At 37.7% G+C, this 17,142-nt stretch overlaps 1 protein-coding gene across 3 annotated transcripts in view; it reads right to left on the reverse strand.

Annotated features, from left to right (window-relative positions):
* Window positions 1–17,142, reverse strand: part of Hcf (Host cell factor) — a 722,783-nt gene that overhangs the window by 97,593 nt on the left and 608,048 nt on the right. For 2 of the 3 annotated variants that reach the window (XM_090372787.1, XM_090372786.1), the window contains exons 23-24: window positions 14,824–14,973; window positions 1,450–1,643 (exon numbers count right to left, since the gene is read on the reverse strand). In XM_090372787.1, the coding sequence (XP_090228913.1) occupies window positions 1,450–1,643; window positions 14,824–14,973 (344 nt within the window). The remainder of the gene's footprint in view (window positions 1–1,449; window positions 1,644–14,823; window positions 14,974–17,142) is intronic. The other variant, XM_090372788.1, reaches the window with a different exon arrangement.

A 17,142-nucleotide genomic window follows, 5' to 3' on the forward strand; every position in this document is an offset into this window, starting at 1 on the left:
CACCAGCGGTTCGTAGGTGCCTCCTCCTCGGACCACTTTCGGTAGGTACTAACCACGGCTGACCGTGAGCATCCCACCAGCTGTGCTATTTCGGATATGCTCTGACCTATTAGTCTGGAATTTGGCCTTTGTCACAAACTCACTTAAGTCTGAAGAACAAGAGTAACACTGATTAATGGAGCTCAGTATCAGGTGTTATTTATACCATGTCCCGACCTGGCAAAGTAGATAATCTGCTTTTACTGGTGCTTTCTCAAATCTCTGCTCTGTCACAGAACACTTATTCTCCATCGGCAACAACACACCCTATCCTGTGACCTTACTGCTGGTGTCCTGTTCATGGCTATCATCATGCCCATTATTACTTACACGAACAGCTATTATGCTATGCTGATGACCTGAAACTGCTGAGACAAATTAACCCTGGCGGCAACCGTGTTCAGCTTAGCAACAAGATTAATTCCAACCTTGAGGATTTTGAATTGTACCCGGAAAACTTCAACCTTCAAATCAACCCACAAAAGTCTGCTCAGGTTATATTTTCCCTTAAAACAAAGTTTCACTTGGAGGGATACTAATACCAAACATACTGTCACACATAGACCTTGGCATTTTGTTTGATCGGAAGATGTCCTTTGTCAACCAGATTACAAAAAAATCAGTACCAAAATTTCTCGTCTATGGTGGATCTCAAAGCAGTGGCTGCTACACGTTCAGCATCACCAGTTAAAAAATTCATCACTTCCACAATCTTCCCAGCCATTCTCTCTATGGTGCTGAAATATGGGCCTCAACTGCACCCACAACCCTTAAGCGGGTGTACACCGCTGAATACTGGTTATTGAAATGGTCCAATACCAAGCTTTGTCTGCCTCCTGCTACCACAACTACCATGATGGCACAAGCACTCAAAATCCTGAGGGTGAGATTCCTGACTGTGGAAAAGAGGCTGGTCTTGACAGCCAAACTCCTCACAGGGCAGATATTGTCTCCCCAATATTTGGAATGCTTGCTCTTGGAGGATCCCACAGCCAAGCCTAAGACCATCACCTGCACTTGTGGCTCACCACAATTAGGCTTGCACTCATTGACAGGTTTCTTCCCAGGCAGATGTCTGTCGCCCTGAACTACGTGGATGCAGACTTTGACAGGCAAATAAGTAACAAGAAGGACAGATACAACTTTATCAAAGGCCTTTGTCCCTGATCTATGCTATCATCTATCATCACTGGAGCCCTGCTGAATCACCACTAGGCTATATTCTGTCTTTTGTATTTGTGTGACGTATTTAATTCTGTTTTGTATTTGTATGCCATATTTAATTCTGTTTTTTTCTGAAACTTGTGAACCCCTGGTGCTTGTCGCAGTGATGGGATATTGTGTTGTAAGTCTGTACTTCACAATAAAGATTTATTTACAATATAAAAACTACAATTTTTTTTTATTTACTTGTTTGTTGTCAGAAACCTCAGATTTTAAACCGTTTGCTGTGCTTGTACTGGAAGCTGTTGACAAAGAATGACCTCCTTCCTTTGAATCCACAGATTCTAGTTTCCCATGTGGAGGAAGTGAACTTGACTTAGTTGTGGAAGCCATGTTGTTTGCTGAAGATATGGCTGCACTAGCAAGAGTAGCAAGTGGATCTATAATAAAATATAAAAATGCATATTTTTTTTATCAGAATATCACAGATAATAGATTATGCAAGTTATAACATATGTGCAAAAAGGGGAGGGGAAAGGCACTGAAAATCAGACTGATTCTAGAACTTTTAATTATTACAAATTTCTATTACTGCCTGTGTAAATGAGTGAGATCTTATTTAGTTCATTTTCCAGATTGTTTTCATGCTACCATAATACAATAAAATGGAAAATCTGACTCATTTTATAATAAATAAATATTAATAAAGTAATCTAGCACTCGTATTAAGACATTTGTTTTAAGGAAACAAATGTGATTAGTGAAATGAAAAAAAAAGAGTAATATCTTTCTTTCTTTATAAGATGCTGCAGGAATATCTTGTCCTGCAATCGTTTTTGCAGCCAACAAGATTTAAATCGCAAAGATAATGAAATAGTCTTAATATTTTCACAGCAGAATTAAGATGGCTCACTGCCTTTGCAATGAATTTCCGTGGTATTGTACTACTTTCAAATAGATGACTTGCCAATATGTTGATTGGCCATTTGCTTGGAAGATGAGACTGCTATGACAGCCTGTTCTAAAGTATCTGGTCACTCATTGGACAGCAGGTTTCCTCTACTGGCAACACACGTAGACAAAACTATTGTAAAATTTGTTCGAGGTGGGTTGCCGTATATTATAAAGTCAGTATTTTCAAGGCTGTAAAGTAGTTAAAGCCACATATTGAAAGTAGTGCAGTACGATAGCATCTTATTAAAAGGCAGGTTTCTTTGAATTAAGTTCACTGTATTATCAATGCAGTTTAAATCCTGTTTCCAAAAAGAGAGAGAGAGAGAAGATAGTCATTATAAATGTTTACAGATGCAAATAAGTTCAGTTTTTTTCCTTTTTTTCCCCTTAACATTCAGTGAATGTGCTTCTCTAAAACTGCTCAACCACTAACAAGTATACCCTAAAAAATCCACAAAATCTTAAACTCTGGCATCTCTCAATTCCTGATGGTTCCAGATTTTAAAGAGTTTACTATATTTATATACAGCAAAATGTAAACACACACACACAATTATTCTGGTGTCCTGCCAAAATTAGGGATAATAATAAAATAAATAAAATAAAATAAGGAAGTATCCACACATGTTGATGCAGTCACACACAATGAGGATAGCACTACTGTATATCAGGTTTTTGAATTAAAAGCACTCTTTGAACTATGAGAGCTGCACAGATGCTATGGAGTCGTTTGATAAGTTTCTAGCCTAGCATAGGTGTTAATAAATAAATATTCTGTTTATACTCTGGGATGACCAAACGGTCAGAGGAGTTAACAAGATAGATAGAATACAAGAAACAGCACTGTATTTAGTAGTCACAGGCTTGTTGTCATCTCATGCTGACTTTACATAATATTTCTCCTTGTAACTGAATTCACTTTTTCCACTGTAGCCCCAGTTAATGATAACAGTTTTGTAGTTGTGTGTGTAAGAGCCTGAAAAAAGACTGTGTGGCCACTATCACTTTGCAGTAATAATTCTGGCACAGCATAGGCTTGTTAAGGGAAAGACTTGTTTGACAAATTTAATTGGATACTATGATGTGGTTACAAAGAAACTGGATGCAAAAAATAATTTTGATATCATATACAGCAGGCCCCCGTTATAACGCGGTTCGCTTTACGCTGATTCGCTATAACGCTGTTCTTATATTATAACCCGTATCTGACTATAACGCTGTCACAGATCACTATAACGCTCTTTTACAAATTACATTTTTGACATATTTAACGAAATCGTTTCATTTGATGGAGTCGATAGCTTGAAAATGAATAGCAAAACAGCATTTAAACGTTTCCCACGCTGACTTGAGCAATTTTCCCACGCTCAGTGAAATTTTCTCTCACGCTAATTTAAGTACAGTCACTTGTTACGTAGTTCCGAGATCAAGATTTTAAAAAATGATCAAATATATTGCTTGTAATATTTGCGTTATATGCATTTATCTGAAGTCTAGTCAGTCATCACTCAGTACAGTATTAGACATCGTGCGTAACGGACAGTTTACTTGAACATTGTATCATAATTAATTCAACCAACGCAGTTATATTTTCGAAGAGCTAATAATGACCGACAGGAATGAAAATGCAACAACGTCTGGGCGCAGTACGAAGACTATAAATGTAAGAAAAAGACTGAATTTGAAAATTAAATTAGACGTTCTGAAGCGAATCGATTCCGGTCAACGACAAGCGGATGTGTGCCATAATTTAGGACTCGCAAATTTAACTGTAAGAATAATTATGAAAAAATAAAGAATTAATTTTAGCAGCGGGAAAGATAGCTGTTCCACTACAAGCAACTAGGACTAGACCGGCTATTAGGATCGAAATGGAAAGACTAATTTTTTTGAAGATAATATTCCAATGCAGAATTCAGTTAAGTTAAATATTAAAAAAAGAGAGAGAGAGAGAAAGAGATTAGCCAATACGATGATCTGAAGAAAACTCGCCTAAAAAAAAAATGTGGAACCATTTAAAACTGGTAGAATAGATTTAAAATCCCGGGAGAAGCCGCTAGTGCAGATTAAGGAGCCGAAACTTTCAAAAAAGAACTTGTTAAAATTATTGAAGAGGGGTATTATGTGTTATACTTCTCAACAAGTTTTTAACATAGATGAAGCAGGACTTTTGTGGAAACGAATACCTAAAAGAAGTTTCATATTGAAAGAACAAAAAACATGCCAAGTTTCAAAGCGGCGAAGGATCGGTTGACTTTATTGTTGGGTGGTAACGCTGCGGGCCATTTAAAATTAATACCCCTTTTAGTTTATTTGGAAGAGGGCCAAAGTTCAACTCAAAATCCACACATTTTTCATGATTAAATTCATCCATTAAATTAAATCAATTAAATTCATTATTTTAATTGGAATTTTGTTTACTTTTGAGACGCAAGTAGTTACCACATAATTATACGTATGTAATGCAGAATATTTTATATGTGCAAATATTTGAATATTAAATATTTTGACCGACATTTGTGCATCTTTTCATTACCGTTTATTATTGATTAGGAAATATCCTATGGCACCGACCGCAGCTCACAAATACATATGTTACCTTATGGGAAAGCAGCGCTCACTTAGCGCGGATTCACTTAGCGCTCTGTTTTTCCGGAACGAATGATCAGCGTTAAGCGGGGGTCACCTGTACTTGGATTTCATTATAGCATTTGACACTGTTGCGAATGGAAGACTACTGTACAAATAGAAGCAGTATGATATTAAGGGTAAGTTGCTACAATGGATAAAAGAGGGTGGTTCAGTAGGAGAAGCCAGAGTGGTAATAGTGGTAATCAAAGGATGCTGCTCTTCGTGGAGTCCCCCCCAGGGTTCAGTTGGGCCCACTGTTGTTTTGTATATTTATCAATTATATTGATGATGTAGGTATATTAGGCTTAATGTCGAAGTTTGCAGATGATATGAAGGTTGGCAGGGTTCTTAATGACAGGTATGCTACTGCAACAGGATCTAGAAAAGTTGGTCAGATGGGCTGAGAAATGGCAACTGAAGTTTAACATTGACAAATGTTACTATGCATATGGACAGAAGTAATCCCAGAGAAACGTACCAACTGTGTGGTACTACACTTAGGGTGGTAGAAAATGAAAAAGATCTGGGGGTAATTGTGCAGTCAGATAGGAAGTTTTCTGAGCAGTACAGTCAGGCTGCCAGAGAAAGTCATGGGGTGTTGTCAATGACATGCAGGACTTTTGCTAGTAGGGAAAAGGAGGTGATTATCCCTTTGTATAAGGGTAACGGTCAGGCCATGTCTTGAGTACTGTGCACAGGTCTGGAGGTCTCATTTTAGGAAGGATGTAGAGTTTCTTGAGCAAGGAGAGAGAGAGAGAGAGAGAGAGAGAGAGAGAGAGAGAGAGAGAGAGAAGGGCAATGAAAGGGTGGACTTACCCTTACCAAGAAAGGCTTAAGTTCTGCAAATTACAGCATCTGGAGACCAGGCATAGGCATCTGCAAGGTGATCTGATTGAGGGGTATGAAGCCTTGAATGGGTTGAGCAGGCTCAACGCTGATGGGATTCTTTCTCTTGCTCAGATTATGAACCTGAGGGGGCATAAATTCAAATCAATGAAAGAGTTATAGAAGAGATGCGAGGAAATTTGCCTTTAATCAGTGAGTAGTTGTTTGCTGGAACAACCTTCCATCTGTCATTGTGGAAGTTGATAGCTTAAATAGATTCAATGAGAAACTGGACAAACGTTTAGAGGGATTGGATGTGTGAAAGGGTTTTTTTTTTTTTTTTTTGGCTGATGCTACATAAGCTTGCTTTCTTGCATCACAAGTCTCAACTACTACTACTACTACTTGATCATCTGACACAAATTTTGTTCCAGACAACTTGGTTATTAGTTTTTGAGCCTAGGTAGAAATCTGACAGGGCTAGTTCTGGTAAGTAAGATAGCTGGGGCAACGATTCATGGCCAGCCTGATGAATTGCAGACAGGGCAACAGCCAATGAGTGAAACCATGCATTGTTCTGAGAAAGAAAGCATATATACTGTAATTTCTGGTAACAACCAACAGACTTGTTTAAGTAAACTTTATTAAAATAAATAAATACATAACACATAAATAAAGTACTAAAACAGATATCAAATAAAATAAAAGTGTTAAAAAATATATAAATAAATAATAATAAAATAGAAGCTTTCGGGATGAGGCGTCCCTTCATTAGCTAGCTGGTGTAGTGTACTGAGTATACATACATACATACATTAGGTAAAATAATAAAAGACAACTAGGCATGACCACGAAATCACAACTCCGGTGCCAATAACACAGTATTACGCATGCATAAGAAACACCAGTGCTCATTGCACTGTAGCATGACAGACTCCAAAATGGAGTGTATTTGAACTCCCTTATTACGATTCATAGTACAAGCCCATACTCACATCGGTGAGTATGGGCTTGGCACACCCAGGGTCCTGAGCTGGATATCATCATTCTTCTTTTTCTTGGTGATTCCCTTCTAGTTCTGACTTGTTCTCTCTCTCTCTCAGGATAATTCAGATTTTTTTTTTTTTTGGCTGGCGCAGCATAAGCCCAAGGCTTATGCTGCACCATATAGCTAATAATAATAATAATAATACAGCTGACTATGTGGAGTGCCTCAAGTAATGAGCACTCCACATAGTAAGAACAGAACTTTCTAATTGCAGTTATCCCCCCCCTCCTGGTGATCTGGATAGGTGCGAGTTACAAGCTTGCGATTTTGTCACTCAATCACATCCTCCCCATGATGAGTTCATCTCTATTGCCTACAACCCTTATTGTCTGGGCATGTTGGAATGTTTTGTTAGAATTTTCCCTGTTACAATATATAATGCGTGCAATTCCCCAATAAGAAATTGCATTCCATTATTTTCAGTGTGAAAACACCTATTCCTCCTTTTTTTATGGAGCAGCTCCATTTACAATATCATGTGTCCTGATTGCGGGATATGTTATGTTGGTGAAACTGCCAGGAGGTTAAAGATTGTGTCTCAGAGCATGAGGTGGCTCTCAGCACCACTAACTTTGAACACTCTGCTGTCAATGAACATTATTGGGTCGAGCAACAACCTCGATCCCACATTGAAACCATCGACTATTCACATGATTACTGCCAGCGCTCATGGCACTCCACATAGTCAGCTGTAACTGTACTATGAATCATAATAGGGGAGTTCACATATATCAGATTATGGAGTCTGCCATTCTACAATGCGATGAGCACTGGAGTTCCTTATGCATGCTCAATACTGTGTTACTGGCACTGGTTTTTATGATCATGCCCAGTCGCCTTCTGTTATTTTACTCAATGTATAAAAAAATATACGCTCAGTACAGTACTCCAACTAGCTGATGAAGGTGCACCTCGCCCTGAAAGCTTCTATTTTATTGCTTTTTATTTATACATATTTATTTATTTATTTTAATAAATTTTAATTTAAACCAGTCTGTCGGTCCTTACTAGAAATTATAGTGATATGCAGCCCTATGCTCAACGTCTGTTTTCTACAACACATTTAGTCAACTATCCTGGCCTCTGACTTTACTGGATCTTGTATTTAACTACTAAGTTAGCACAGTATTGCCTATTTAATGTTTTTATTCCTTAGGGAGATAATCTTCCATTATTATTAAATTTGAATCCCAGAAGTCAAAAGCCACTTCTGATGCCTACAGATGAAACCAACTTTATCAATGGTGAATCAACATGCTTCCATTTCTGTACATAAAGTTTTCACAATATTCTTGATAACGAGCAAAATGTTGTTCTGTATCAAAGAATTTTCAGACCAGGTATCAAGAGGAAGGTCAATGTGTAGAGCACTTCTGTCATACATAATTCATTGGACAGAATGTTTTATACCTATTGAAATCAGAAGTCTGTAGCTTCTAACGTTTTTCTAAGTTACTCACTAATCATCCATCACCATGTCATGAACTTTATTGTTTTCCGTAGTAGTTACTGTTGGGCATCCACTCTGCCTTTCATCTTTGATGCTAGTTTTGTCATGACTAAATTTAACCACCCTATTACTTACTTAGACATTAAGACCACATTTGAAGCTGTCCAAGTAAACCAACTTCTCACTCTCCTGGAATGCCACTTCCAGATCACAGGGAACATACTATGATTCTTCTCTCCTCTCCTTTCTTTTGCATGACAGGGTTGTAAATTTTCATACAGGAGATTGCACCTTTACAAGATCTATCACTGCATGAGTCCCACAAGGAGGGTCCTCTTGGGCCTTCTGCTTTCATCTGCCCACTGGTTGCACATACTCAATGTCTACTGAGCTATGCGGATGATATCAACTCACCACAGTTGCATCTTGCCTCTTCCAGTTTGGGTCCAAGATCAATCCTGCTAAGTCTGAATTCATGCTGGATTCACTGAAGCAAAATCCTTCATCACTCCAGCCTTCAGTCAGCAGCACCCTCATCCCAACTGTGTTGGTCTCCAAACTTCGATTTAATGCCCACCACTTAGACATGTTTGTGTTTGTTGTTTGTTATTTGGTTTTTAGGAGCATTAGCAACTAAGGCCATATTGCTCCCGGATATGTGGTGGTCATTCCCTGACCTTTCCGCATCCTCCATATTTGGTGGTGACGGGCTTGAATCCCAGTCTAATCAAGAAGCGTGTGCTACGCACTGCTGCTCCTTCCCACCTGGCTACGGAGGCACCACTTAGACATGCTCCTCACAGGTGCTTCAAGACTACAGTGCATAGCAAAGCAACATCTCCTACATAACGCTGATAAAAAGACAACTGTGAAGTACATTAGAACAGTTATCTTTCCACCTTTATTCTATGCTGCTGAAATTGGGCCTGAGCGGCACCATCAATAAAGAAACCATTGTTTGCAGAAGAATTCTGGCTCCTAAAGTGGGCCAACAGGAAGTGCAACCTTCCAACTCTGCTTTGCACCATGCCAACCCTCTCAGGATTCCACAGCATCCCACCTTAATCGATGACCAATGGCTCCTAGCAACAGTCAAGATGATAACAAGCATACACCTTCATTCTGGGATACCTTGGCTGGAGGATTCCCCTCACCTCTGCTGCTCTAAGGACCAATCCTAAGCTCAAGTCCCATTCAACTTGACTGCATCTCTTGGACAGGGCCCCCCTCCCCTCAACAGACTCAGAATCTTGATGCTGACCTGTACAAATTTGCCGTTGATTGGAGATATAGGGGAAAAAAAATTCTCAATAGCACGACTAATCAGCCATAACTCATCTGTACCTTTAAATCTGCTTTTGTCTGACTAAGCCTGCACTGTTAATCTTGATGTTAAGCCAGCTCAATCAGCCCTAACTCTAGTGAGGAGCTCTCTCCTTTGTATTGTCATCTTTATGTTTTCATTTGTAGATAAGTGTATTGTTACCATTGTATAATTACCTTTTTGTTTTCATTTTGTAAATAATTGTTTAAGAATCCCAGAAATATCAGGAGGCTGTGAACCCCTGGCCTTATGGCAACCCGCAGTCCCTTGCAATAAAGATTATCTCTCTCTCTCTCTCTCAATTTTATACAGTTGTATATGATGGGGCAGATTCTCCTAATGGATTTATATTTTCTTGATTATACATCTCAATCACTCCTCTTTGTAAAGATTTTATTTTAATCTTATTATGGCTTAAATGATCAATTTTTCCATTTATGCAGGTCAAACTTCAATGACCTAAAAAAAAAAAGTGTAAGTTATGAATTAACTTTTCACATGTTCATATAAAATAAAGCTTCAGATTAATCAAATAAAAAAAATATATACAAGGTGTGGCTATTAAATTATGACACTGCTGCAATAAAATAACTAATGAAATACTTCACACCTTACAAGTAACCTGTTTCAAAATAATTGCTTGGGTTTGCACACAATGTTCCACATATTTCTTCCAAGCATACCACCATTTCTGGAATTCATCTTTTGTAATTTAATTTTGGTTGTTTTTTCCATGGTGTCTTCAATGGACTGAGAATGGGTTTCTGAAGTACTGCACACTTTTTTCAGTCTAGAGAAAAAAGTCACAAGGAGCTAGGTCTAGCAAGCAGGGCACATGTTCACTCACTCACTCACTCACTCACTCACTCACTCACTCACTCACTCACTCACTCACTCACTCACTCACTCACACACACACACACACACACACACACACACACACACACACACACACACACACACACACACACACACACACACACACACACACACACACACAGAGAGAGAGAGAGAGAGAGAGAGAGAGAGAGAGAGAGAGAGAGAGAGAGAGAGAGAGAGAGAGAGAGAGAGAGAGAGAGAGAGAGAGAGAGAGATTTGTGTTTTGGCCAGTGAGTGCATTGTGTGTTGGAGCAGCCAACCAATCTTCCACAATTCAGGTCTCTTTCTTTGAATTTTTTTTACACGGCCTTGTTAGAATGACAATGTAGTTCATTTGATTAACAATCTGATTTGGTGGGATGTATTCAACTATAATAATTCCTTTAATGTTGAAGAAAACAAGAAGCACAGTTTTCATTTTTGCTTATTTTGATCAGGGGAGTTGTTTTGGCTTCCATTGCAACTGTATTTCAGTTTCTGGGTTGCCAACTTTCATTGCAAGTAATTACAGCACTTAGAAAGTCTGGATTTTCTTCAATTTTTTCCCCAAAACATCTTCACAAACTTAGAGTCTTCGCATTCTTTGATCTTCAATCAAAATTTTTGGCACCATCTTGGCATGTGCATGCCCCCGCACACTTTTCTCATGCCTCAAGTTTCAGTTAAAATTTGTCTGTTTCTTTGCCCATACTGAGTTCTGATGCAACCATTCTAATGCTTAAACAAAGATGACTTCAAATCAATGTCCTTACCAGGTCCATATTTTCATCAAGTTATCAGAAGGCCTGGTTGTTCATAGTCTTTCACATTCTCTCTTCCTTCTAAAAATCATATATGCCATTCAAGCATGTTTCTACGTTTGAATGGCAATTCAAACATATTTATGTTTTTATGTATATAGTTTTTAAATTCCTTTCTGTGGGATAAACTGATGACGTTACCAAATGCAAATTCTAAATGGGACGCAATCAAATTCTTCTAAATGGGAAGTAACCGGAGAACCCACTAAGCTTTTTATACAAACTAAGAGATATTGTTCAAGGTATAGACCTAAATGGATGTCAGATGAACTGAATAGTGTGCAGAGAAGAAATCCCAGTTTTCAATCAGGCTACTAACGGGGTTAGGCATGCTAAGGAATATTATGAGAACTCCTTAGCTGAGAACGTAAAAAGTAGTAGATAATTCTATGCCGATGTTAACACAAGAAGAAAGGGACAAACAATATTGGCCAATTAGATATAAATGGCATATTACTGATTATCCTGTTCAGGTTGTTGACAAACTAAATAACTATTTTGCATCTGCAATCATGCATGAAGAAATTTTTAGGGAGAGCAACAAAGGAAGTACACTAGGTTATAACTCTGGGAACTAAATAATTTTGTTATAATGAGAAGAAAGAAGTGGAAGAGAAATTGTTGAAGCTGAAAGTAAATATGCACTGGGGCTGATGTAATCTATCCAGTTACATTAAAAGCAGCAGCAAAAGAGGAAAGAAAACCTTTGGCTATAATTATGAGAGTATTCTTGGATTCAGGAGAGATTCTTATAAGTTGGAGGTATGAAAAATATCTTTCCTATTCACAAAGCATGATCAAATGGCAAAATGAGCAATTGTAGACCTGTAAGCTTTGCTCGTGTTTTAGAGAAAATAATGGAGAATAATAATGGATAATGAGAGGTTAACGAAACACTGCAGGATCATCTTAACAGGAACAGAATTATTCAAAAATCACATTATGGGCTTTTTGGGGGGGGGGGAGCCTCGGACCAATCTGATTAACTATTATGATATAGTAATAAAGGAACTGGATAAAAATAGTTTTGACATAATATATTTAAATTTCAGTAAAGCCTTTTACACTCCAATTTACAAGGGGCGTTCAATAAATTATCTACCTATCATAGTTATATTTCAATGATACATGATTTATCATGTTTCCACATACTTTACTTGAATCATACTAATTTTGATCCCATTATGTTTTTAGGTTGGGCTACTATAACAGAAAGAAGGAAGACACCTGTATCAAATTAAGGATTTGCTGAAATTGGAGCATTGTTCAGTCATCAAATTTCTCACCAAAGAAGGAAATGGGTCAAAGGCCATTCATGAAAGGATGGTGGCCGTGTATAGCAACAGTGAACCTTCAGAGAACCATGTGAAATTCTGGTCAAAACAATTCAAGTGAGTAGAGTCCATCGAAGATGATCCATATCCAGGAGAGGCTGTGATAGTGACTACTCCAGAAACGTGCCAAGCCGTGGAAACCTTTGTGATGAATGAGAGATATTTAAAGGTATCCCAAATCTCTAGGGAATATAACATATCTGAGGGAACAGTAATAACCATCCTCCATGAACATCTGGGGGATGACTAAGGTCAGTACAAGGTGGGGTCCCCAATCTGAGGGAACAGTAATAAAAATCCTGCATGAACATCTAGGGGATGACTAAAGTCAGTGCAAGGTGGGTCCCCAGATTTCTGACTCCTGTGCAGAAGCAATTGAGAGTATGGTGTTGTGATAAGAATTTAGAGCTTTATGGAAGGGATCCTCCAGAATTGTTATGGGTGATGAAATGTGGGTTCACTATTGGGATCCTGAAACCAAGCAAGAATCAGTGCACTAGAATCACAAGGATTTTCCTCTACCCAAAAATTTTTGGACACAGGCTTCAGCTGTCAAGATTGTGGACACCATATTTTGGGATGCTGAGGGAATTTTGTACATTCACTAGTTGAAACACAAGCAGGCAGTCACTGGGGAGTCATATGCATCCCTACTGTACAACCTAAGATATGTCATAAGGAAAAATGCTGTGGAAAACTCTCCAGAGGTGTGCTGCTTCGCAACGATGCAAGAGTGCAGATCACATGCTGTTGCTGCTTTGGGAGACTAATTTTACAGAACCTACCCATCCACCTTGCGGTCTGGATCTGGCCCCTAGTGACTATTTCGTGTTTCAACACCTCAAGAAAAACTTATATGAATGTCACTTTGCTGATGATAATGAACTGATGTCTGCTGTTTCTGCATTCTTTGATGAACAGGCCAAAGAATTTTATTTGTCTGGTATTTCCTCATTGTCAAAAAAATGGAACAAGTGCCGAAGTTCAGGGGAGTTACACTGAAAAAAAAAAAAAATAAATAAATAAAATAAATAATAAACAAATAAATAAATAAAAAAATAAAAAAATTTTTGCCCTTGTCTCATTCCCTTCATTGATAGGTAGATAATTTATTGAATGCCCCTCACATATCAGCCTTTCCATACAAGAGATTGCTGTATAAATTAGAGCAGTGTGGCATTAGGGGAAAGTTACTGCTACTATGGATGAAGGGATAGTTAGTGGCAAAAGACAAAGTGTGGTTATAAATGGGCATTACTTTTCTTGAACTAATATTATTAGTGGAATCCATCAGGGTTCACTGTTGGAACCCTTGATGTTTACAATATTTATTAATGATATCAATGAAGGCATATCAAGCTTGTAGATGATACAAAGAATGGCAGGATGACAAATGACAGGAATCAAGGCATGCTCTTCAGTAAGATCTAGAAAACAGAAAGTTGGGCTGTGAAGTGGCATTTCAGATTTAACATTGGTAAATGCAAGATACTGCATATGGGTAGCAGTAATCCCAGAATAACATACCAATTAGGTCGTATCACGTGGTGGAGAATGAAAGAGACCTAGGGGTAATTGTACAGTCCAACATAAATTCTTTGAGCAGTGCAGATACGCTGCTAAAACAGCCATGGGGTTCTGTCAACGATATACAGGACTTTGCTCAGGGACAAGGAGGCAATTATCTCACTGTATATGAAAATGGTTAGGCCACTTCTTGTGTACTGCATATAGGTTTAGAAGCCTCATTTCAGGAAGGATGTGGATCTGTTGGAATGGGAGCAGAGATGAGCAACCAGATTAGCAAAGAACACATATGGGTCTTCTAACTACAAAGACTTCAGTTCTGCAAATTTCAGCAGCTGGAAATTAGGTTCTTGTGAGGAGATGATTGAAATGTTAATGGCTTTAACTGGAGTTAGTAAACTTAACGATGATGGAATTCTAACTCGTTCTCAGACAACACACATAAGGGGATATAAATTTAAAAAGGATGGCTGCAGAAAAGATGGATGAAAATTTGGTTTCAGCTAGGGAGTAAATGATTATGGGAACAAACTATCATTTGGTGTTGTGGAAGAGGGTAGTCTGAATAAATTTAAGAAAAAATTAGACATGCTAGCTGTATTATTGGAAGGGATGAAAAATTGAGTTGGGTAGTTTTTTTTATTTTTGGTTGATGCTGTATAAGCATAAGCTTGCTTCCCTGCATCGTTTGCCAGTACTACTACTATTAATAATAATAAAACGATTGCCACTTCACTATTAAAAATTATATGATCCTTAAGAAAAGAGAATAGATCTTAAACTTTTCTTATCAACAACAACAACAACAACAAACCAAATAATTGATATTTATACAGTAAGAAACTTACCAGCTGGTTCACTGGAATCTACTGATGTGGATAGCATACGTGGCTGTGGTGTCAGTATAGAAGCAGATGTTCCCAATGTGCTTTTGTTTGCAGAGTTAGATGACTGCAATGATGTTAATGCTACTGACTGATCACTTGTACCACCTGGATCTATGATAATAAATATTTAATTTAGAGACATTTTTGTAAAGGGTACATTATGTATGTAAATCCTCTTGACACACCAAATAGTACAAGTAGTAGTAGTAGTAGTAGCAATAATAATAATAATAAAGAGTGTGATTTGCCCAGTGGTTACGACACCGAACCATCAAAATCAAGGACCTGGGTTTGAATCCCACCCTGGGGGGGGGGGGGAATCACAGACAGAGGAGAAAATATATATATGAAATAATAATCATGAAAGTCGCTTCATTGGACTTACTCCCCCAAAGTCGAAGTGCCGGCTGAGGCAGATAGTGGCACCATCTGGTGTCACCCCCATAACTATAACCCACCACTGGATGTCAAAGCCAAAATAGGTCCACCTCCATAGCTGGATGAATATGAGAAGTAGAAATATTGAACATACTGCATCGAGTTGGCACAGGATAGTCACTCACATTCAGGCCTTAGGCAGAGAGATTGATTCGAAAAGTCGAAGACAATCTCCCATAGATGACCATGGAGCCATCTCCCATATAGATACAACCAAATAACTTAAATAATTATTTAAACTAAATTTATGGGGAAACTCTTGCAAATATTTTTAATCTGAAAGGCATTACATGGTTCAACAGGCTGATGGACCATCATTTTTCTGCCTTTGTTTATGATTTTTTAAAAAATATATTTTTGTAAGACATTCCAAACAAATTTTTATTATTACTGATTCTAATGAACAATAAGATGTTATCAAATGCACACCAAAATGATCACTCAATCCAAATATGGTAATTCAGACCATGTTAACATATGCATGTATACACACCAAAACAGAAGAGTACTTATTACTGATAATCTTTATAACAGATTTAAGAAAAAAACTGGATAGTTAAGTGAGAAAGAGTTCAAAAGTAATCTGGCAAAATGATATATAATCTATATATTTGTAGCTGGCTTGAATTTTACACAAAATAATTTAGAATTTTATTCTACTTCACTGAGGCTGTTTTTGGGTCTAACCTCAAAGAAGCTGTACCTCAAAGGTGAAAATTGGTCATTCAACTGATACATACTGTTCTTGTTACCTTCCAGAAATTGTTCACAAAACTGAACACACTGTTCTTGTTACCTTCCAGACAACTGTTCACAAAATTGAACCCACAGAAGACTGCAGCCATGCATAGATGATTGGTGAGAAATGTGAAGGTGCACAAAATTCTACAATATCAACAGTTCAATGTTCTGTCATTGTGAAATGATCACTCACAGAATATCATCAAGCATATGTAACTATTTCCTACTGTTCATGGTATCCTGTAATTAACAATAGACCATAACATGTATTTCAATAAAACTAAACTGCTAAACCAAACACTGACTTTTCACCTGGATTGTTTTCTATTTGCTCTCATCCCTGACTCATAATCTGTCCAATAATGGTGATTTACAAATCATCCAACAGAAAAAAACACTGAGTTGTGTAACCAAAGAATGTTAAACAGATCAGGAAAATTATCTTTATACTAGAACCAGTGGCAAATATTTCACCAAAACTGTTTCAGAGAAGGAGTAAAGATTAATAGCAAAGCAATTACAAAAACTTTTCTTCTGGCAGCCTTTGCTGCTAGCTAAGGTGTCAGTGGGATGGATCAGGTAAAAATGCAATTTAACAATTTTTTACATATATGATTTTTATATAATTTTTTAAAAAAATTATGATTATTGTACAAAAATTATTTGGACCTGGCAACTGTAAAGTTGTCCATGAGCAAAAATGGCAACTTTGTTTAAGTCTGCCCCTGAGATTTGTTGAGTGTGATGACAAAAGCTAAGAAATTGTCTTTTCAAAGTAAACAGCAAGTTAGTTTCATTCAGCATTAAATCAATACATGGGATTTGAAAATCGGTCAAAAATTTTTTTGGAAATTTCTTTTCTTAATTTTACTGCCAAATACAAAGGGTACTAGGAAAGTTTTGCAATACAGCTTTGTTTATTTAATTTTTTCAAAGTAATTTCCTCTACATTCAATACACCTCTCCATCCTCCGAAACCAATCTTTAAACCAGTTCTGGCAAGTTTCACTAGGGAGTAAAGCACACTCGTTGTCCCAAGCCTGTAGGAGGTCCTCATCACTGGAAAACCGTCTCCCTTTTAGCCTCATTTTCACATGCGGG

This window comes from Mastigoproctus giganteus, chromosome 4 (assembly GCF_048544385.1).
Source record: "Mastigoproctus giganteus isolate SK-2022 chromosome 4, ASM4854438v1, whole genome shotgun sequence".
NCBI classification, from domain to species: domain Eukaryota; kingdom Metazoa; phylum Arthropoda; class Arachnida; order Uropygi; family Thelyphonidae; genus Mastigoproctus; species Mastigoproctus giganteus.